Raw genomic sequence first — 24462 nt, forward strand, 5'->3', positions numbered from 1 at the left:
ATAAATAAAAAATAAAAATAAAAAAATTTAAAAAAAATGCTTCCTTTCAGTGAAAAATTCATTGCGTATGTATAGAAAAAAACAACAACATAGTATATATAGTGATTGGCACTATCCACAGCTTGATATCCACTGGGGGTCTTGGATCATATCCCCTGAGGATAAAGAGGAGCTATTGTACATAAAACACTAAATAATTTTAACTAAAACAGAAACTTCACTGTATATTTTGGTCATATGAAATGTAAACCATATTCTAAATTCACCAAGATCATATTTGAAAATTTTACTATTAACCACTTGCCTTTCTACACAAAAGGTACATTTAATTTTCTAAGAATGGTCAAGAAAAAAATGTTTTCAGTTTATTTAGAAAATACATATTAAAGGCCTACCTGTAGATTTTGGTAAGTTTTTAAGGAAATCCTTTCTATCTTCTTCATGCAAGATATTATAGACACTTGTGTTAACCAGGTCCTCTTGTTTATATTGCAGATATTGTGTGACATTTTCTGACACAAATACAATGTTTCCATCACGATTCACCACAAACAGGAAACCATCCAATGCCTAAAGTGGGATATGTTAATATTGGATATTATGGAATGTACCATATCCCTACTAAAGTTCATATGTTTTACCCCTAACCCTCAATGAAGACAGGGCTTTTGGGAGGTAATAAGGTTAACTAAAGTTATAAGGGTAGGGTTCTAATCAAATATGACTGGTGTCCTTACAAGGAGAGAGAGAGAAACCAAGGATGCACACACAGAGAGAGAAGGCCATGTGAGGGCACAGTTAGAAGGCAGCCATCTACACAAGCCAAGGAGAGAGGTCTCAGAAGAAACCAAGCCTACTGACCCTGATCTTGAATTTCCAGCCTCCAAAGTTGTAAGAAATAAATTTCTACTATTTAATCCACCTAATCTGTAGTATTTTATTATGGCAGCCTAGCAGATTAAGACACAGGCCTTGGTACTGAGTAGAATTTGAAAAAAAAAAAAACAAAAAACTACTATCAGCCACCATTTCTATTAACAATAGTTCCAGAACACAGAGCAGGGTAAGGATTAAAAAAGGATAGAGAAGCTGTATAGCCTCAGAGGCCAACCCAAAAACACTGCCACCCAGAGGTTGAGCCACAAACTGACTCTTAGGGGAATACAAATTAAGGCAGACTGGATCACAAATACGGCCTGCTTTAAAATCAGGACTGTGATTTACAACACGGAGGAACAGTGTAATGCAGGCAACACTCTCCTAAATACCTGGCAGGACCAAGGCGAACCAGGCTGAAGAGTAGAAGAACCGAAAGACCATCACTACTGCAAATTTTTTCTTTTTCTTTTTCTTTTTAATTTTTTCACCTTTTTACTAAGAAACCAATTTTTTTTTCTCTTTTTCTTCTTTTTCCATCACCTGATTTTACCCTTTCAATTACCACATTTTTATTTTTAACCAGTATTATTACTCCTACCATTTTACCATTTTTTAAAGTGCCATTTTATTTTCTCTTTATTTTCTTTTGGGATTAGTGTTCTCCATTCTATTTTCATCGTTCCTTTAGCATTAATTTTCCCTATCTCAATTCCACCTCTTTGCTAAAACCCTCTTCCTTACTTTTCCCCTTTTGGTGTCCTGTTTCTCTTACCCTATTCCTGCTCCAGACTTTCCCAATTCCCTCTTTTTACCCCCTGTCTAATTCCACCCTACTTATATATCCTATTTCCAATCTACTGCTCTAAATCCTTATACACCTATTCTTTATCCTTCTTCACTTTCCAACCATTTTTTTTTCTCTCTTATCTTTCTATTGTTTTCTTGATTGTTGAATATATTGGGCTTTTTTTTTTTTTTTTTTTTTTTTTTTTTTTTTTTTTTAATTTGTTTCTTTGTTTTGTTTTGTGTTTTTTCTTCTTTTTTAGGACTGGTTGTGAGGTTGTTTTTCTTTTTCTTTTTCTTTTTCTTTTTTTTTTTCTGCTGGTTTTTCCCTTCCCTCCCCCACCCCACCCCAGCTATTTTTGTGCTTCTGTTTTCCCTTACCCCTCTGGATATTATTGGTGGTTTGTAGTTTGCATTCATCTCCAGGGATCTGTTGCTGGAATTTGTTGAGATTAGTGGCAGTTCTATTGGAGTTTGCTCCTCATACGGGGAGTCTCTTCCCCACTTCTACTTCATTCTCTTTTTTCGCTCTCTTTTTTTCCCCCCTCTTTTTTCCCAATTCTATTTTTGCACTCCTTTTTTGTTTGTTTTTTTCTTATTTTTCTTTTCTGTTCTCTCTTTTATCTTCTTCTCTTCTTTCTCCCTTATCCCCTAATTCTCTTAATTCGGGTGGTCACCTTTATTTGGAGTTATTAATATTGTGAATATACTTGTGTTCAGTGCCTGGTACGTTGTGCCTTGCTCTGTTGTATTTTGTGCCTTTAAATCAACGCAGCAGATCCAAGCAACAGCAGCCCCCTGATCACCGCAGCTTCCTGATCACCACAGCCTCCTGATCACCACACCCTCTGTCTGTGGAACAGCAACTGTACGTGAAGCCTCCCCCCACCAGCCAGAAGAGCCAACACAGCTGTGAACAACACCCACCAGAGGAGCTGCTGCCAACTGGAAAGCAGCTGCTACCGCAACCGTCTGAGCAGCAACCACAACCCAAGGAGCCCCTGCCACCCAGGGAGCAGCCACTGAACACCTCAACACCTACATATGTCAGCGAGATCAAACATGGGTAGGCAAAGAAACCCCCAAAGGAAAGAAAAGGAGGACTCGCCAGAAAAGCAGCTAAGTGAGACAGAGATATGCAACATGACGGAAAAAGAATTCAGAATAAGGTTCCTAGAGTACATGCACCACATGTTCAAGAAGCAAGAAGAAACAGATGAAAAACTCAACTACTTATGCAAGAAGCTAGAAGAAACAGATGAAAAAATCAACAACTTAAGTAAGTCCCAAGAAGAAATGAAGAGTGACATAGCTTCAATAAAAAACTCCATTGAAAGTATCAACAGTAGACTGGGAGAAGCGGAGGACCGAATTAGTGAATTAGAAGACAAGGAAGCAAAACACACTCAAACTGTACGGCAAATGGAGAAAAAAATTAAAAGACAGGAGGAGAGCCTAAGGGAGCTTTGGGACAACATGAAACGAAACAACATACGAATAATAGGGGTGCCAGAACAACAGAAAGATGAACATGGATTAGAAAACCTATTCGAAGAAATAATATCAGAAAACTTCCCTGAGGTGGGGAAGAAAAAAGTCACACAAGCCCAGAGAGTCCCAAACAAGGTGAACCCGAAAAGACCCACACCAAGACACATCATAATTACCATGGCAAATGTTCAGGATAAAGAGAGAATCTTACAGGCTGCAAGAGAGAGACGGAAAGTAACATACAAGGGATCTCCCATTAGATTATCAAATGATTTCTCAACAGAAACACATCAGGCCAGAAAAGAATGGACGGAAATCTACAAAGTGATGCAAAGCAAAGGACTGAATCCAAGAATACTCTATCCAGCAAGGCTATCATTCAAAATTGAAGGGGAAATAAGAAGCTTCACAGACAAAAAAGGGCTAAGGGAGTTTATCACCACCAAGCCAGCCATGCAAGAAATGCTAAAGGGACTGGTGTAAAAAGAAGAAATATCAAGCTCAGAAAGAAAACAGCCACACACACACACACAAAAAGAAATGGCTACAAACAAATACCTTTCAATAATAACTTTAAATGTAAATGGACTAAATGCTCCAACCAAAAGACATCGAGTGGCTGAATGGATAAAAAAACATGACCCATACATCTGCTGTCTACAAGAGACCCACCTCATTAGAAGGGACTCACACAGACTGAAAGTGAAGGGATGGAAAAATATCTTTCACGCAAATGGAAAGGAAAAGAAAGCTGGGGTAGCAATACTTATATCTGACAAAGTACATCTCAAAGTGAAGGCCATAACCAGAGATAAGGAAGGCCACTTCATAATACTAAAGGGATCAATACAACAAGAAGATATAACCCTGGTAAACATATATGCACCCAATGCAGGAGCACCCACATACATAAGAAAACTTCTGGAAGATATCAGGGGAGAGATCGACAACAATACAATCATAGTAGGGGACTTTAATACACCACTGACATCACTGGATAAATCCGCTAGACAAAAACTCAGCAAAGAAACAGCAATCCTAAATGACTCACTAGATCAGATGGACTTAATTGACATCTTCAGAACACTTCACCCCACAGCTGCGGAATATACATTCCTCTCAGGTGCTCATGGGACATATTCAAAAATAGACCACATATTGGGTCACAAGCAAAGTCTCCACAAATTCAAGAAGATTGAAATCATAAAAAGCTTCTTCACAGACCACGATGGCATAATGTTAGAAATAAACTACAATAAAAACAACCCAAAATACTCAAACACTTGGAAGCTGAATAGCATGTTATTAAATATTGATTGGGTTACCGATGACATCAAAGAAGAAATTAAAAACATCCTGGACACTAATGACAATGAAAACACAACAATCCAAAACCTCTGGGACACAATGAAAGCAGTCCTGAGAGGGAAGTTTATAGCTCTACAGGCCTATCTCAAAAAACAAGAAAAAATGGTAGTCAATCATCTAACTCTACAACTCAAAGAATTAGAAAGAGAGCAACAAGAACACCCCAGAGTGAGCAGAAGGAAGGAGATAATAAAGATTAGAGCAGAAATCAATGAAATAGAGACCAAAAAAACAATACAGAAAATCAATGAAACCAAGAGCTGGTTCTTTGAAAGGATAAACAAGATTGACAAACCCCTAGCCAGGCTCACCAAGAAGCAAAGAGAGAGGTCCCAAATAAACCAAATCAGAAATGATAGAGGCGAAATAACAACAGACCCCACAGAAATACAAATGATTGTTAAACAATACTACGAGCAACTCTACTCCAACAAATTGGACAACCTGGAGGAAATGGACAAATTCCTAGAAAAATACAACATTCCAAAACTCAATCAGGAAGAATCTAAAAACCTCAATAGGCCAATAACTATGGAAGAAATTGAAGCAGTCATCAGAAAGCTTCCAGCAAACAAAAGCCCAGGGCCAGACGGCTTCACAGGGGAGTTCTACCAAACATTCAAGGAAGAACTAAAACCTACCCTCCTCAGACTACTACAAAAAATTCAAGAGGAAGGAACGCTTCCAAGCTCATTCTATGAAGCCAGCATCACCCTAATACCAAAACCAGGTAAAGACATCACAATGAAAGAGAATTACAGGCCAATATCCCTCATGAACATAGATGCCAAAATCCTCAACAAAATCTTAGCAAATCGGATCCAGCAGTACATCAGAAGGATCATACACCATGACCAAGTAGGATTCATCCCAGAGATGCAAGGATGGTACAACATCCGTAAATCAATAAATGTGATACATCACATAAACAAATTGAAAGAAAAAAACCACATGGTCATATCAATTGATGCAGAAAAAGCATTCGACAAAATCCAACACCCATTTTTGATAAAAACTCTCAGAAAGGTGGGAATAGAAGGATCATACCTCAACATAATAAAAGCCATATATGACAGGCCCACTGCCAACATCATACTCAATGGACAAAAACTAACACCATTTCCCCTAAGAACAGGAACAAGACAGGGATGCCCACTCTCACCACTCCTGTTCAACATAGTACTGGAAGTATTAGCCATTGCAATTAGGCAAGAAGAAGGAATAAAAGGCATCCAAATTGGAAAAGAGGAAGTAAAACTGTCCTTATTTGCAGATGACATGATATTATACATACAAAACCCTAGAGACTCCATCCAAAAGCTACTAGACTTAATACATGAATTTGGCAATGTAGCAGGATACAAAATTAACCCCAAGAAATCTGAGGCATTTCTATACACCAACAGTGAACTTTCAGAAAGGGAGATCAGAAAAACAATCCCATTTACCATCGCACCAAAAAAATTAAGATACCTAGGAATAAACTTAACTAAAGAGGTTAAAGACCTCTACTCAGAAAACTACAGGACGTTGAAAAAAGAGATAGAGGAAGACATAAACAGATGGAAGAACATACCATGTTCTTGGATTGGTAGAATCAACATCATTAAAATGTCCATACTACCCAAAGCAATCTATACATTCAACGCACTTCCCATTAAAATACCAATGGCCTTCTTCAAAGATCTAGAACGAACTCTCCAAAAATTCATCTGGAATAAAAAAAGACCCCGAATAGCTGCAACGATCCTGAGAAAGAACAAAGTAGGTGGGATCTCAATGCCAGATATCAAGCTGTATTACAAAGCCACTGTTCTCAAAACTGCCTGGTACTGGCACAAGAACAGACATATAGATCAGTGGAATAGAATAGAGAGTCCAGAAATTAGCCCGAACCAATATGCTCAATTAATTTTTGACAAAGGAGGCATGAACATACAATGGAGCCAAGATAGTCTCTTCAATAAATGGTGTTGGGAAAATTGGACAGACATATGCAAGAAAATGAAACTAGACCACCAACTTACACCATACACATGAATAAACTCAAAATGGATAAAGGACTTAAATGTACGACAGGAAACCATAAAAATTCTAGAAGAATACAAAGGCAACAAAATCTCAGACATATGCCAAAACAATTTCTTCACTGATACAGCTCCTAGGGCAGGTGAAACTAAAGAGAAACTGAACAAATGGGACTACATCAAAATAAAAAGCTTCTGCACAGCAAAAGAAACCATCAACAAAACAACAAGAAAACCCACCTCGTGGGAAAACATATTTGCCAACGTCATATCGGATAAGGGCTTAATCTCCAAAATTTATAGGGAACTCTTACAACTTAACAAAAAGAAGATAAACAATCCAATCAAAAAATGGGCAAAGGATCTAAATAGACACCTTTCAAAAGAGGACATTCAGAAAGCCAAGAGACATATGAAAACATGCTCAAAGTCACTAATCATCCGAGAGATGCAAATCAAAACAACAATGAGGTACCATCTCACACCTGTCAGAATGGCCATCATCAACAAATCAACAAACGACAAGTGCTGGAGAGGATGTGGAGAAAAAGGAACACTTGTGCACTGCTGGTGGGAATGCAGACTGGTGCAGCCACTATGGAAGGCAGTATGGAGGTTCCTCAAAAAATTGGAAATGGAACTCCCATTTGACCCTGTGATCCCACTACTAGGAATATATCCCAAGAAACCAGAAACACCTATCAGAAAGGATATATGCACCCAGATGTTCATAGCAGCACAATTCACCATAGCTAAGATCTGGAAACAGCCTAAGTGCCCATCAGTAGATGAATGGATTAGAAAACTGTGGTACATCTACACGATGGAATACTATGCTGCTGTTAAAAAGAAGGAACTCCTACCATTTGCAACATCATGGATGGAACTGGAGAGCATTATGCTAAGTGAAACAAGCCAGTCAATGAAGGAAAAATACCACATGATCTCACTCATTCATGGATAATAAAGACCATTACAAACTTTTGAACAATAATAGATACAGAGGCAGAGCTGCCTCAAACTGATTGTCAAACTGCAGTGGGAAGGCCAGAGAGAGTTGGGGGGCAGGAGGGAGGGGAGTAAGAGATCAACCGAAGGACTTGTATGCATGCATATAAGCATAACTAATGGACATAAGACACTGGGGGGTAAGGGAGGGTAGTGGTTTGTCAAGGGCGGGGGGGGGGGGGAAAAAGGATACTTATGTAATACCCTTTGTAATACTTTAAGAGGAAAATAAAAAAAAAAAAAAAAAAAAAAACAATAGTTCCAGGGTTTTATATATATATGCCTAAGCAACCATTCGACCACTCAACCGGTAGCTATGATGCTCACTGACCACCAGGGGGCAGACGCTCAATTCACAGGCATAGAAATATAGAACAGACTGATGAATCTCAGAGGGAAGGGGGAGAGGGGAGGGCAGGAAGAGATTAACCAAAGATCTTATATGCATACTAGAAGCCCGGTGCATGGATTTGTGCACTGGTGGGGTCCCTCGGCCTGGAATGCAGGGATTGAGCCGAAAACGGCAGTCCAACATCCCCCGAGGGGTCCTGGATTGCGAGAGGGCGCAGGCCAGGCCGAGGGACCCCACCGGTGCACTAATCCATGCACCAGGCCTCTAGTAAAAAAATAAAAAGATAATTTGAAGGAAAAAAATGTATATGTCAACATAAAGTCTGAATTAATGTCTAATCTAATTTTTAAAGAATTACATCTTCAAAGCTTTTAAAAATGAAAAGAAATCATCCTTAGTGCTTCCCATTTGTCCATCTGATACCAAGTCAGGCTACAAGAACTACTCTATTCCTTTACGAGAATTTACAAAGAAATGTACTAATCAACTAAAAGGAGAGGAGCAAACTAGATGAAACAAAAACTTTGACAAGTGAATTTTATGAAGGGCTTCAGGCCCTGACTTCAAGTAAGAGAAACATTATGTAAATGGTCTAAGTTAATCATATCTATTTAAGACAACTACTTAGAAAATACACATTAAACCTTAAAAATTCCTGCCAGAAGGGAAGGCATTTTGGAGACTGGATGAAGGAATTGAGAAGTACAGATTGGTAGTTATAAAACAGTCATAGGGATGTAAGTACAGCACAGGAAATACAGTCATTAATATTGTAATAACTATATGGTACCAGGTGGGTACTAGTAATATTAAGGGGAACACTTTATAAAGTATATTGTCTAACCACTATGCTGTATACCTGAAACTAATACAAAATAATAGAATGTAAAATGTAATTGAAATTTTTAAATTAGAAAAAAAAAACTTCCTTAAGAATATAAAATTATAGTATGGCATATGATCAATCATGCAAAAATGCACAAAAGAGTCTGAGGTAAAATACGCCCTAATATTAACTTTGAAATTAAGCATTACCTTTCCTCTCTTGCTTTTTTATATTTTTGTTTACTTTCTCAGTTTGCAACTACATTTTTATAAGGAGATGCTCCTCTTCCCCTGCAGGCCTTCTGAGTTATATATTGTAAATACAAGAGCATTTTTCCATCATATTCAAAATACTAAGTTCTGTCTCATAAAAAGAAATGTCTTTCTGTTCTCATTACCTAACCAAAATTTCAACAGTTTTTTAAAAATAAAAACAGCTTACTGGATAGCTAAAGCCATATACTTGCCTGAAGTAAAAGTGGTCCTAAGGAGTCTTTATCAATAACCCCCTGTCCTGTAGAAGATACATCAGCTTTCTGAACATCATCGTCATTGGAAATAGCTTTTCCTAAAAAGACAGAAAACATTACTACAAAAAGCACATATACTAGTGATAGATTAAATCCACCTTCAAATAGTCCCCAGAACAAAGAGACACACACGTGCATATGCACATACACAGTATTTCCTGATATGAAAATGATACTATAATTTTTACATGTTAAAATTAAACTTCAGAGTTACCTAGGAGGGTAGAAGATAAAGATATCCTAAATTTTCTTTCATTACTAAATGTACTACTATCCCATGGCTTCCTGAAAAAGAACTAACATTTAACAGAGAGAGCAACACTGGCCTTCTTCCAATTCTCTGTTAATAGTCCTAAAGAGTAAAACTGGTCAACTCATTTATCCATTCCCACAGAGGCTAGCCTCAATTATTAGCAGCCCCCACCTAAGCAACAAGGAAACAAAAAGACAAATGTAAACAATTAACAAGTTCCTTCTAAAAGACTTGAGTGTTTTTCTTACTTTGTATTACCTTGCTCTTTTATTTGGCGTATCTGTCTTACTGTTTCCTTCAAAATTGCACATTTATCTGGTTTGACGTTGAAATTGTCAATATCACTAAGATTAGCAGATATCAGTTCAGCCAATTCTTCAATGTATTTACTCTCCTGCTCCCGTCTCCACTTTTCACCACTGCAGGTAAGACTAAGAAGAGGGGGTGAAGGGGAGACATGAATATACCTATCACAAAAGAGCTATGAGCAGAATCAGTCCCTACACAACACCATTACCTTCATATGTAAATAAACTAAATTCAGCCAATAAAACTATCAAAACATTGTGTTGAGAAGTGGTACAACATAGCATAAATTCATGTAAACCTAAATTCAAATCTACCTTTTTGTTAGCCCAGTAGCCTTGGGCAGAATTAATCTCAGTTTCATCAATCTGAAGATTGGGGATAAGTATTAATAACGAGGTTTCATAAATTGTAGATTGTTTTTATTTGCAACTATCATATTAAAACTCAAATGATGCTGACCTTGGTAAATACTTAAAAGGCTACAGAGTATCACTGCATAAAATGCAGCATTTTATTTCTATTTTTTAAACTTCTAACTACATTCAGGAAACAAATGATGAAGCCTTATAAATGCCAAAATATCAACTAATAACATGTTCTTAAAAAATATTTAAAATTCTTCTTTATAATAATCTCAGTTATCTGTTCCTAACTCCTACCTCTTCCGCTGAGAAATGCTTCTTACAGTATCACCCTGTTAGTATAATATTCTCGCTTCTATCTGAATCAGCGATAAAGCCTCTATTACATCATAAAGATGTCCATCTCATCACTGTACCACTCTACTTACTATAAAGCAAAATAACAATATTAAAGCAAAGACAAAAAACAAAAATATCTAACCAGAGAATGTAAACAACAAAAAGTTGAAATGTTATCTTTAAACTAAAAAAATAAATAAATAAGAGTAGGGGGGGAAATCTTGGTGAAGCATCAGAAAATAAATTGCCTACCCTTGTCCTGGGGTATCACATGGCAATTTGCGCTTTCGTGAATCAGGGACCAGTGGATCCAAGGAGTTTTCTCCTAATCCACTCATCGTGAATATACATCAGCAACTAAGAAAGAGTAATAAGATAAAAACGTTATAAAATATCCATGACTCTATAAAGATACTATACGCCTGAATGACTGCACATCATGTAATTCAGAACTACTTCCTCTAACTAGTTAGATAATTCTCAATATTCTTTTTTTAAGATTTTTTTTAAATTGATTTTTAGAGAGAGGGGAAAGGAGAGGGAGAGAAAAAAACATTGATGTGAGAGTGCAACATCAATCAGCTGCCTCCTGCATGCTCCCTACCGGGGATTGAGCCCACAACCCAGGTATGTGCTCTGACCAAGAATCAAACTGACAACCTTTAGGTGCATGAGACGACGACCAACCAGCTGAGCAACATGGGCCAGGGCTTGAGATTCTTTATAGCATATCAACGAGTACGCGGAAGACAACCTCACAGTTCATATTCCAGTCTGATTACACAAAACGCCCAGCCCCAAGAAAGAAATGCTTCTCAAGAGCTACCAAAAATGTGTACACTCAACACCTAACAAGGAATTAGGCATCTTCTTCATACTTAATAACAAGACAAAGAGACCACCAATTCTTCAAATGATAAAATCCTGAATTTTATTTATTTCCAAGTAAGCACAAATAAGAGCTTATCATTTGGTAAGAAATGTTCCAATGATAAAAGCCTAAATTATATCAAGCTGTCTTCAAGGTAGCACATTTTTTTCTTTAGATTATTTCATTAATATTTATCATCCAATGTGTTTTACTCCTGTTACTTCAAAATAAACCTAGATTGTATAAATACTAGTAACATGTAAATTCCACTTCATTCTGCTTAGGTGCACAATAATTAAACTCAAAGGGGAAGGGGAGATAGATTTTTATAAGATCTACAAAGCAAAATTATTTTTATGTTAACTGATGGAAATATAATATGCTCTGATTAAAGTTTCACTAATAAAGAAAATAAATGTAGGGCATTTCTTGTGGAAAAAAGAAACAGATTTTAACTGGGGAGCTCCTAATTTTAAGACATCTACTAAACCTTAACTTACTAAGAATTTTTTGCCCTAAACTCTTGTTTAGGAAAGTAATCATTGTTCTAAAGAATTCCAAGTCAACCAAACATTCCAAACTATTTTTTCTGAACATGTTAAAATGCATCTTGTAGTCTATCTACATTCTGAGACATACATTAAAGGACATAAATTTCCGCTAGGTGGCACAATACTACCAAGAAGGGAGATTAAATGAAAATGTAAAATTTCACACAAGATGCTGACCAGATTTAAAATGTGTAGCTTTTTAAAAATCAAAATTACCTGATCATTAATCAGGAGTTCTAGATTACACCATTGTGTTAACAGATGCTCTAAGTACGAAACAAATATCAACAAAATTCATTCTCCCTATAATTTTGGTAGAAAAATAAAAAGGCTGAAAAGCTAAGATGTTTTAAAAACTTGGTGGGTTTTTTCCCCTCACAACATTAAGTTACAATAAAGGAACAAAAAAGAACTGAAAATAGCTTTGATTAAAAGTTGCTTAATGCTATGATTTTAAAGCATACTCAGAATACAATCCAATCACAGGAGCCTTTCAAGCCCCGGACAGTGCAGTACAGAAAATGGCTACAGTGGACTTTTCATTGAATCAGAATCTAAAGGCCCAAAGTGTATTCAATATGAACTCAACCGTGTAGATCTTTGAGCCTTTTTTGCAATTATTTTTCTTGTATGAAATGTTTCTACTAAAGAGTTAATCTATGCTATACTACTTAAATATATTAATATGACAATACACACTATAAGTTTACAGTCATCCCTCAGTATCCATAGGAATTGATTCCAGAACCCCCTTGGACACCAAAATCCATGGATGTTCAAGTCCCTTATATAAAATAGCATAGAAAAATGCATATAGTCAGTCAGCATCCACAGATTCCCAACCACAGACAAAAATTATGTTGGATGCAAACCCACAGGTACAGAGGGCCAACTATACAGTTAGGCAAGATATTCTGTGCAATTACCTCAAGTAGAGAATAGTAGCCATTTACAATAACTTTCAATGCTATCAAAATTTAATTTTACCTATGTCTATATTATTTGGAAAAAGTCAGAAGTATATCCATGATAAATCAGATTTAAAATGAGCAAGAATCTTATAGCAACTGAACAGAATTTCTCATATAAATACTGTATGTCCTTCCATACATAGTAATCAAACTATGGAACATGTTTAAGCTTAGAAATGAACAGAATAAAACAAACTGCTAGAAAATGAACATTCCTAAACTTTAATTCTGGCTAAAAAGCAGCAAAGAATTACACTTGTCATTCAGCTCAAAAGCCATGAAATTGTTATATATGGCTTAGCAGCACTAACTAGCTTTCCTTTTGGTTATTTGAGGTTAAGACAGGAGGGAACATCTTGATTGTGTACAACAAACTAGCCAAATGGACAAGGATACAGGAAGCACTTACTCCCTGTCCAAGAGGAAAAGATATTAATCAACAAAGCTAATGTCACTAGGCAAGCAAAAAGTTATTCTGTGGGGGCCTAAGAAAAGCCATACCATGCCAAAATGGGGAGGAGATAGGTTACCAAGTAAATTTCAATTGGCATACAGACCAACGAAAATATTTTACTTTTTCTAAATTAATAAGGAAAAAGGAAGGGAACAACTTTCGTTGCTACAGTGCTGAGCATATCACATATTCTATGTAATTTCTCACAGCAACTCTCCAAGGTATATATTATCAATCCCATTTTATAGATAAGGGAACAGCTACATAACTTTTCACTAGATCGCACACAGATACTGGATGACAGAACTGAGACTGCAACTGCTTCAAACTTTATAACCAACAAAATATGTATCAAATGTTTCTTGGGCATTTTATCTCACCCCCATCACCACCACCAAAAAAATAAACCTTTTATACTGTTGAATCACACTATCTCCCACCAGTTAGCCAGAAAATTTCTCAGCCCATAAGTAAGAATACTGAGAAATTATTACATCCAGGGTTAAGGGCATGCAGTATTGGGGACAGAGGCAAGGAACTGCTCAAGTTCAACAGGTACTAAATGTTGCTACTCCCCTCCAGCCCCTAAAAACTAATCATTACTCTACAAGTCACCAGATAAATTGTCCTTTGACGTAGTCTAATATTAACCATGACTCTTATTTCCACTTGAGACAAATAGTCAGTGGCTCCCACAGCAAGAAAAAAACTTGCAATCAGAAAATCACAAACTGCACCCTAAAATAGTCTTAAGTATTTTTATTCTTGCATTTTATAAGATTAAATGCTGGGGCCGAGAACTCTCTGACTATCCCCACCAGTAACTGAGTTTATTAGTCAGGCTTGTTCGCCTGAGTTATGCAAGGTTATGATTAATATGCTAATTTAGGGAGTGTTTCTGGGTGTCTCCTGAGACTCACTGTAACTTAAGGAAATTTTCAAACAACTGTAGAGTTGACTTCTTGAAAACATCTTGAAGCACTATGTAAAAACAGATATTGCTCAAGTCAATTAGCAGAAAAAATTGCTGTTGGAAAAAATTTATGAGACATTCGTATATAAAGGCACTACTCAAAACTCAAGTTACAAATTGGCATGCTTACTCAAGACACTTCAGTATGTAGTCACCACTAGTTCATCTAAAGGCTTAATCCTACAAGATTTTATTTTCTAAAATATCAAAGGTTTTTTATTTCAATCAGTTGTGCAGCTCCAAGAGCACCAGTACCATGGAGGGAAGAACTGAACAACATATAACCCATGTATTTCCGGGGGGACAAGGAGAAGTAGGGGAAGAGACAAGTCCACACACATGGAACCACTATGAAAGCGTCCTCTTCCAGTGATTATCGCCTACCTTTACGCTTTAATTCCACCCTGGTAAAGAGAATAAGAGCTGAAAAGAAACAAGGAGGAAGGAAAAGAGGGGGAAAGTTCCAGGTAAAAAACTAACTGGCAATATCTTTTTGTTCTGTTGCTGATAACCTGTTATGTTTGGTGGGATAAAGTATAAACTACCTAATGCAATCCATTTTTCAATTTAATTCCATTTCAGCTCAAACACATGCCCAAAACCATTTTAGGTCCAGGAAATAGAAATGAATTGACACCACACACTGCTAGACCTCAGGCTAGCAGAAGTGGAAAATATTTAAACAATTACAAAATAATTTTGTAAGTGTTCAAATGAACACACTATAATAAAGTACATGGGAACACAGATGATAGGAAACCTACCAGCTTACCATTTTTTAAAAAAAAACTGTATAAATGGTGTCTACAATAAACAACCTTGGTGCAGACATGTGCCAGAAAACACTATAATCTCAGGACCTGGTCATTCTTTTCCTCTATCTTTATTTATAATGCCAGCAAATATGGAAAGGAGCTACCAGAGAGCAACCAAATAAAATATACTATTTTTAATATGTAAGTTGAGTTGAAAAGCATCCGAATGTAAATTAAGAGTCATTTTATCCACAAGGTTTCATTCCCTCTTCTCTCTTTCTATGTTTGCCTTTTCATTCTCAATCAACAGGCCAATCCCAAAGGCCCTTCACATTTTTGCTCCATTTTAAATTTGATGAAGTCAAACTCAAACACAAACTCCTCAGAGGCTCTAGTACCAGAACTGGGCATGCCAATTAGCCAAGGAAGGTGTTGGATGCAACTGGAAGCTTGTTGCCAAGAGACTTTTCAAGCTCTACATAAGCAACAGAGTTGAGGTTCACAAATATACATTGTGCAGAGGGAGTTAAACAAGCCAATTCCATCTAAATCATATTACCCTCTCCTGACAGCATACTAAATAGTTGGGTAATTCCTTAGTTGTTTTAAAGGTTACACTGACTCCTACAATTTAATGCACTGGACCTATCTATAATAATAAAAGCAAAATATGCAAATCGACTGAACGACCGAACAGTAGAACAACGTCCGAACAACCACACTATGACATGCGCTGGCGCCAGGCCAGCCAAGGCGGGTGCAATGAGATTGGTCGGGGGGCCCACCATTGCCCCATGATTGCCCCAAAGAGGGAGGCCCAGGCCACCCTTTGCAGGGCGATCAATCGGGGGGCTCCGCAGAACCGGAAAACCGGGAGTGTGTGGCAGCAGACATGGGCAGCACCAGGCCAAAGCGGGTGCAGGCGGGGTGGGGCCATGAGATAGCCAGGGCCGCAAAGGCCTACCCTTGCACGAATTTCGTGCATCAGGCCTCTAGTTCATACATAAGAACATAGCTAAACTTATACTTCATAAACCTGATTCTGGCTTCATTTTAAACAACAAACCATCAGTCATACTTCCTCCTCATCACCACCACTATCAGCAGCCACCCAAGTGACCTATGCTAAAAGAGAATTTTGACCAAGAATTATCACTGAAATATTTCCTATTTTGATTTTAACCTTAAGTCTAACTTCTCTTTATATCTCCCCTTCATCTCTCTTCTATCTAGAATACTCGTAACGTATCCTTCAAGATCAAGCTCAACTGTCACCTCTGGTTAAAGCATCCCCAACTCTCCCAATTAGAAGTTTTCCCTTCTTTGTCCTAATCACTTTTCATACTTTTTTTTATAACATCACACCCCTCTCCTCTTCACTTTCCTGTCCCCCCTTTCCTTATATAAACTCTGAACCATTATAAAAACTTGTATGAGACTTTTATTAAAAACTCCTTCCTCTTTCTTTTTTACAACTACCACCAGTCCCCCTTGTTCCTTTCTCCAACTCTTTCCACTTCTTCCCATCTTATTGGCTGTACTTCTGACTAACTCTATAATCTTCCTAAAATACAAAGAAGATTCATTGGGGAGAGAGAGGGAAACCTTTGCAGAACGTATTTGCTTCTTCCTAACATGTAATATTCACTTGGGTATTCCCATTCCAAAAAATATAGTAGCTTCAAGCTATCAAAACTAAAACTCAAGGATTTGGAATCCTTCAGCTAATGTACTATGATACAATAAAAAGACAATGGGGGTTTATTGGAATCAAACCTGAGAGGTGAATCTCAATTTCACAAAAAGGTAAACTTTTGTCACCTGTAAAAAGCTTATCACCTGTAAAAAACTGGGGGTAATCACATCTCACATACCATATGTATATTGTAAGGATAAAAATGCAAAGCAAGCATAGGGAATAATGGTGATCCCTCAGAGGTACAAAATACCAAGAACAAAGATGTATACTCAGCAACACTAATTTTGCTCTCATTTGAAAAACAAATAGCTATGAATATCCCATATGGCAACAAATTAAAAAGATTCAGACAAATAAATTAGCCAGGACTATGCAGGCTAACCTCAACATACAAATAGCTGACTGGAATTCAAAACAACTTCCCACTGAAATAGTGTAGTGAGCTGTAGCCAGTAGCTAATATAATGTTATGAAAATACCAGTGTACTGTCATAGATATCTGTGTTCTTAAGATAAAAAGGTATAAAGAATAAGTAGCACCTTTTAGAAGATTCTGAAGAGGACATCCAAACACCTTCGAAGTACACAGTGGTTCTTTTTTATTTATCTCTTTTTACATCTAGATTTGTGGTTTAATTTTTCTTTGACAGACAAGTTTATTTCAAAAGTACTGTTTATACATAAGGTTGTCCCTTGATACATAATGAAAATATAAGCAGGAGAGGAAGAAGAGAAAACCAAGCTTCTAGCCCCCTTGAGGTAAGTGGTAAAGTACTAAATTAAGATAAGCAGTGAGGAGTTAGGGGTGTGTGTGCACAGAGGAGAAATAAAATATGATATACGTGTAATTAATAAGCAATAAAGATGTAAAGAAGAGATGACCACAACATGTGACCCATTCTCTCCTAATCCGTTCTTTCTATCTGCCTCAGAAGAGGAAGACATTAGAAGAAATTTTAAAACTTAAGAGCTATCAACATTAGCCACCTGGTAACCAAATGGCAAAGAGCGGCAGAACTGCTAAAGAAAGTGGCACTAAGAAAGCAATGAATGACACAGGGAATGCTCACCATGGGTTAATAGCAAAACAGCTATTCCTATATTGGAGGACTTGCTGAGTAAGAAACTTAAAAGTACCAAGACACTACCCCCCTACATTACTGAAATTAGCCCTGTCCACTAATTCAAAGCCAATAAACCACGTTGAATTAATTTTTCAAAAAGAAAAGGTACTGAGGGTAGAAGAAAAAGAGTAAGATGTATCAAAGGAAAAACAGAGTTTCTTCTCTAAAAGCAAAGGGGTTAAAGCTGATTGTTTCTAACTCTAGCAACACAACATGGCAAATCAAACTCATAAGACTTCCTGTATGGATCATCATCATTACTGCAGGTTAGTCTGTGGCCCAGTCTTTGCTGGAGGGGGGCGGGGGGGGGGGGGCGCCGGGGGCGCGTGTGCGTGTGCTCTTTTTCTGACCTCACATCTTGTTCCATTCCTAGACTAAATTACTTTAAATTCAAAAGAATCCTTTTTTAAAATAATGTTTCTATATCCCTAGAAGTTACATGCCTACAAACAGAATTTCTCTCTTCAAATAAATCTCCAGAAGTCATTATTGATTTCAGGATAACAATAATATGAGAACATATATGTCAAAGTCCAAAAAGAAAATTTTAAAGCACTCTTAACATCACTTACATGTTGGAAGGTGGGGTAGCACTGGTAGAAATGTTAAAAAGTATCAAAGTCTAAACTGAACAATAACCTCAACTGCCTTCCTAGTCCCCTTCAAAATATAGCTACTATAGACCACGTGGAGCTTAAAAAAAACAAAACACACAAAAAACTGTGCCTCTAAGTCAAGATTGTTCCAGGGAAGAGATTTTCAGCAAGAATATAAAATACAAGAAATAGGACAAAAAGAGCATCAATCAAATAATTTAAAATAAAATATAGCTCGGGGTTTTGTTTGTTGTTATTGCTGTTTATAGATCAGTTTCATGATTCATGACTTTAAAGAGCTTCTTTCTAAACTTCATAAAACCTGCCTATGCATGTCTAGGAAATGATGCGGGGGGCACCTCATTGCTAGAGAATATCTGAGGCAAAACTTTAATTATGAACTCTTGTAAAATCATTCATACAACTAAACTGGCTAAAATCAAAACCCACTTCAGCAAGTGTCTTAAAAGTGGTCATTAATTACCAGGAATGTAATGTACAATATGATGACTACAGTTAACACTTCTATATGATATATAGGAAAGCTGTTGAAAGTAAATCCTAAAAGTTCTCATCACAAGGAAAAAAAATTGTGGGTTTTTTTCTCCTTTTCCTTTCCATATGAGATGATGGATGTTAACTGAATCTACTGTGGTAATCATTTCACAATGTATATAAATCAAACCATCATGCTGCATGCCTTAAACTTACACAGTAGCATATGTCAATTATTTCTCAATAAAACAAGTGTGTTGTTGTTGTTTTTGAAAAACAAAAAAAAGGAGTGGTCAGGCCAGCTGGCATGGCTCAGTGATTGAGCGTCGACCTATGAACCCAAGAGGTAACGGTTTGATTCCTGGTCAGGGTACATGCCCAGGTTACAGACTTAATCCCCAGTGTGGGGTGTGCAGGAGGCAGCCAATCTCTCTCATCATTGATGTTTCTATCTCTCTATCCCTTTCCCTTCTTCTCTGAAATCAATAAAAACATACTTATTTTTTAAAAAAAGAGTGGTTAGTCCTACCCAGTTTTGCTTAATGGTTATAGCATCCACTTGCTGGCTGAAGGATGGATTCAATTCCTATCAAGGGCACATGCCTTGATTCTCAGCCCAACCAGGGCACGAGCAGTCAATGTGTCCCTCTCTCCCATCTTAAAGGTTAGTGGCAAAGTGAAATCTGTTTCTCTCTTTCTGTATCTCCTCCTCCCTTCCATTCTCTCTCTAAAATAAAAAAAAAATCAATGGAAAAAGTATCTTCGGGTAAGGATTAACAAAAAATAAAATAAAAAGGAGTGGTCACTATTCAATGTATTGAGTGTTGTCTCCATAGACAAAGGAGTTCAAATTCCCTATGCCATGTACTTGGGATGAACTGCTGATCAAAACAGACAAAGTGTTTTGCCTTCGATTAGCTGATGATCCAGTGTCAGGATCAATAATTTAGTACAGTGATTTTCAACCTTTTCATCTCATGCACACATAAACTAATTAAAATTCTGCAGCACACCAAAAAATATTCTATTTTTTGCCAATCTGACAAAAAATAGGTTTAATTTTTATTGATTTACAAAAAAAGAAAAAAACAATAGTAATTACCTTCCCTTCTGACTCCAAAGTGACTTTTTTAAAAACCATGCATATAAGGATTTCTGGTACCAAGAATTAACCAATCAGATGCAACATTATTATGCAACATGACCAATAACATGCAATTCTATTATATGACTTTTATATTTATGGTTCAAGACAGGGCATTCACACCAGACAGCCATTGTTGTATTGGCTGTTGTCCTTTTTTTAATTTGAAAAATCTAAGGGAAAAGAGGTCAGTTCCCCTAACTAAATACAGTTTTTAAAAAATTTTTGCAACACACTGGTTGAAAACTGTTGATCTGGTTAAGTATAGAATCACAAAATGTGTTTGTGTGCTCTGAAAGGTCTCCACTGAAAATTAATGCCTGATCTGTAATTCAAAAGCAGGAACTGAGTACTGACAGAATACACAATGTTATACATGATAGTTGTTCAAAGTCCTAACCCTCTTCAGTCAATGTGGTTCTTACTACTAAAAGAGACATTCAGGTTAAGGACGACGACATGTCCTTGAAACTGGCCAAGCTTACTGGTGTGCTCAGGCGCCCTTCATGTTTAAGCAGGACAGAACAGACTGCTGTATAGCAGGAACTAGATGTGCTACAGCTAACAAATACATACAGCAAGGTGAAAGGTTTATGTCAAATGCTTCTAGAGTTCCAACCAAATTTACTAGTTCAGTGCTTCTCAACCTTTTTGATATCAGGATTCCTTTACCTGTTAAAAATTTAGAACCCAAAAAGCTTTTGTTATTTGGGTTATATCTATCAGTATTTACCATATTATACATTAAAACTTAGAAACATTTGAAATACTAATTCATTTTATAATAATCCCATTATATGTTAAAAATTTTATAAAAAAATAACTTTTTTGAAATAAAACAATTCCAAGAAAGAGGTGGCACTGCTTTACATTTTTACAACTCTTTTGTCTGACGTAGGAATAGTTGAATTCTCTTATCTATTTCTCCACTCAATCTGTTGCAATATGTTATTTTGGTTAAAACTAAAAAGGAAATCCAGCCTAAAAGAAACATGTACTTGTAAAAGGAAGGACTATTTCAATAGTCATTTACAAATAATTAAGAGAGAACTTTCGTTGATATTATGCTAAAACTTGAAAAGTGGTACTTTGCTTTTTTTTAAAATATTTTTTATTGATTTCAAAGAGGAAAGTTGGAGAGATAGAAAAATCGATGAGAAAGAATCATTCATCGGTTGCCTCCTGCCCACCCACACGGGGGATCAAGCCCTCAACCTGGGCATGTGGCCTGACCGGGAATCGAACCGTGACCTCCTGGTTCATAGGTCGATGCTCAACCACTGAGCCATGCCAGCCAGTGGTACTTCGCTTTTTAACTTTTATATATTTATTAACTCTAGAGACATAGAGGAAGGGAGAGAAAGACAGAGAGAGAAAAACAGTGATATTTTGTTGTTCTACTTATTTATGCATTCCTTGGATGTTTCTTGTATGTGCCCTAACTGGGGATTGAACCTGAAACTTTGGTGTAGAGAGATGACGCTTTAGCCAACCGAGCTACCCAGCCAGGGCTAACACATGGTACTTTCTTAAAAGTTAGTTGCAACCATATCAATGAGCTTTCATGCAGTAACAGTAAAATATAATGACCTCCCTTGCACTCTGAACAAATCTTTAACCCATGCATGATTTTATAACATCATTGTCATCTGGATAATACTAGTTCACTGATTAAGCAGATTTTTAAATACTGATATTTTCATTATACAATATCAAAAACTCCACATTAATATCACCACCCATCTTACCCTAAAAGTTTTTTTGAGTACTGAGAAGATGTTATACTCATGGTGGCAGATTCAAATTTACCAACAATTTTCACTTAAAACTCAAATTTTACCATTATCAACACGTTAGATGTTTTCCTTGAAGAGCTAGGTTCACCTTGCTCATTTTTAAGAAACTGTCAGCAAAATCCAAGTTTCAATAACCATAGTTCTTTCGAGTAAAATGGCATTCCATGAAGAAAGTGGCCAATTCAGGACAAAAGCCCATTGCCCAAGTGCTTTTCCCCAAGACAACCTAGGCAGAAGTGCTTTCTGCATGTTTTCCATTCTCACTAGACGGAATATTTAAAATATAGTACTCAAAAGGGAAGATTTAACAAAATGAGCAATTTTGCTGCTTTATCAAGGACAATCCTGAGTGGGAAATGGGTGGGTTTTTTCTTTAACTATGAGTGAAGAACGGTCTGGTGGTGCCACTGCCGTGATCCATGCTAAGGTGCCAGCAGCTTTATGCACCACTGCTTTTGCACCATCAGTACAAACATCAGCAGGATGAGAATGGCAAATAGCATACACTATAAAAACTGTTTGAACTCTGTGGACCCCACAAAAGGTTCTCAAGGACTCCCAAGGGTCCATCAACCACACTTTGAGAACCACTGAGCTAGATCAATGTTGGAGTTCAGGGTTTAAAACTGCTATGGTTTCTCCAAGATCCTCCACATTGACTTAATAAATATTTCAGTATCCACTATCTGTAGACCTATACAGAAGCTCATCAACTTACAGTGGGGTTACATCCCAATAAACCCATCATAAATTGAAATAACCCCATTCAAGTTAAAAATATTTAAAGTAAAAAATGCATTTAGTACACCTAACCTACTGAACATCATAGCTTAGCGTGGCCTACCTTAAACATGCTCAGAACACCTACATTAGTTAGTCTACTGTTGGGCACAATCACCTAACAAAACACTGTAGAGTATGGATTGTGTACCCTTGTGGGAGCTGAGGCTCGCTGCTGCTGGCCAGCATCACAAGAGAGTATCGTATCACACATATCACTAGTCCAGGAAAAAGAAAATTCACAATTCAAAGTATATTTCTACTGAATGTGTACTGCTTTCGCATCATCAAAAATCTTAAGTCAAACCATTTTAAGTAGAGAACCATCTGTATAACTATGCCATGTTGTGAGATTAAGAGAACAAAGGAATTCCTGATAAAATTACATAGTGGATTATTGCTTTCAACCAAACACACCTTTCCCCCTTGCTCCATATACAATAATGACAAAATATTTTTATTATATAGAAAGACAGCCATGCTCAAATATCACAAATATATCTTTGGACCAAAACTGAGCAAACACAAGGTAATGAACTGATGACTCCATGGAACCACGGAGCTCCAGGACCAGAAATTAGCGAAGACAATCAAGAAATCAAATCATGCACAAGATAACAGGACCAAAAGCAAGGCTCATAGGTAGAAACCGAACAAAAAATTTCTGAAAGGAAGGTGGGGAAAAAAGCAATTATCAATAGCTAGTTACTGATTATAGCAAACTGTCACTGCAGCTGAAGAAAGGGCAATATACACAAAACCTGAGTCATGCATATTTCTGATATTGCAATTAATACTTCAGCATGGGATCCTGAACCTCGACTGAAGGTATGGTAGATATGGGTAAAATCAACAAAAAATAGAGTTAGGGCCTGGCCGGTGTGGGCTGAACAGCTGGGCATCGACCCAGAAACCAAGAGGTCATGGGTTTGATTACTGGTTTCAGGCTCAATTCCAGTAGGGGGGTCCGTGCAGGAGACAGCCAATCAAAGTGACTCTCTCATCAATGTTTCTATTTCTCTATCCCTCTCCCTTCTTCTGTATCTAAAAATCAACTGAAACATATTTTTTTTAAAAGTTACGCCCTAGCTGGTTTGGCTCAATGGATAGAACGTTGACCTTCGAACTGAAGGGTCCTGGGTTCGATTATGGTGAAGAGCACGTGCCCGGGTTGCAGACTCGATTCACAGGAAGGGGCGTGCAGGAGGCAGCTGACCAAGGATTCTAGCTCATCACTGATGTTTCTCTCTCTCTCTTCCTCTCTGAAATCAATAAAAATATATTTTTTCAAAAATAGAGTCAGGAGTGCCAGGGCCAGGGAGAGTGGCATACATGAAGGGCACCAAAAGAAGAAAAATACATTTCCCACTCAAGATGCAAATTGTAAACTAAAATTCTCAAGTGTACTTGAAAACAGAACTAAGAAAGATGGCCAAGAAATTCATCAATATCTGAAGATAAACTCACCACCCAATAAAATGAACTGGAAAGAAGTTTAAAATAAATGTTTGGTTCTTTTTTAAAAATGTATTTTATTGATTTTTTACAGAAAGGAAGGGAGAGAGATAGAGTTAGAAACATCTATCAGCTGCCTCCTGCACAACCACTACTGGGGATGTGCCCACAGTCAAGGTACATGCCCTTGCCCGGAATCGAACCCGGGACCCTTCAGTCCGCAGGCCGACGCTCTAGCCACGGAGCCAAACCGGTCAGGGCTGTTTCATTCT

At 37.2% G+C, this 24462-nt stretch overlaps 1 protein-coding gene across 3 annotated transcripts in view; it reads right to left on the reverse strand.

Moving 5' to 3' along the window:
• Positions 1 to 24462, reverse strand: part of NCOA3 (nuclear receptor coactivator 3) — a 109755-nt gene that overhangs the window by 27636 nt on the left and 57657 nt on the right. For all 3 annotated transcript variants that reach the window (XM_070420781.1, XM_070420779.1, XM_070420780.1), the window contains 4 exons: positions 10779 to 10883; positions 9775 to 9947; positions 9201 to 9301; positions 396 to 570 (listed from right to left, as the gene is read on the reverse strand). In XM_070420781.1, coding sequence (XP_070276882.1) covers positions 396 to 570; positions 9201 to 9301; positions 9775 to 9947; positions 10779 to 10864 — 535 coding nt within the window. In that variant the 5' untranslated portion in view covers positions 10865 to 10883. The remainder of the gene's footprint in view (positions 1 to 395; positions 571 to 9200; positions 9302 to 9774; positions 9948 to 10778; positions 10884 to 24462) is intronic.

The sequence above is a fragment of the Myotis yumanensis genome, unplaced genomic scaffold (genome assembly GCF_028538775.1).
Source record: "Myotis yumanensis isolate MYYU_CA2020_CCGP unplaced genomic scaffold, mMyoYum1.0.hap1 SCAF_7, whole genome shotgun sequence".
NCBI lineage: Eukaryota > Metazoa > Chordata > Mammalia > Chiroptera > Vespertilionidae > Myotis > Myotis yumanensis.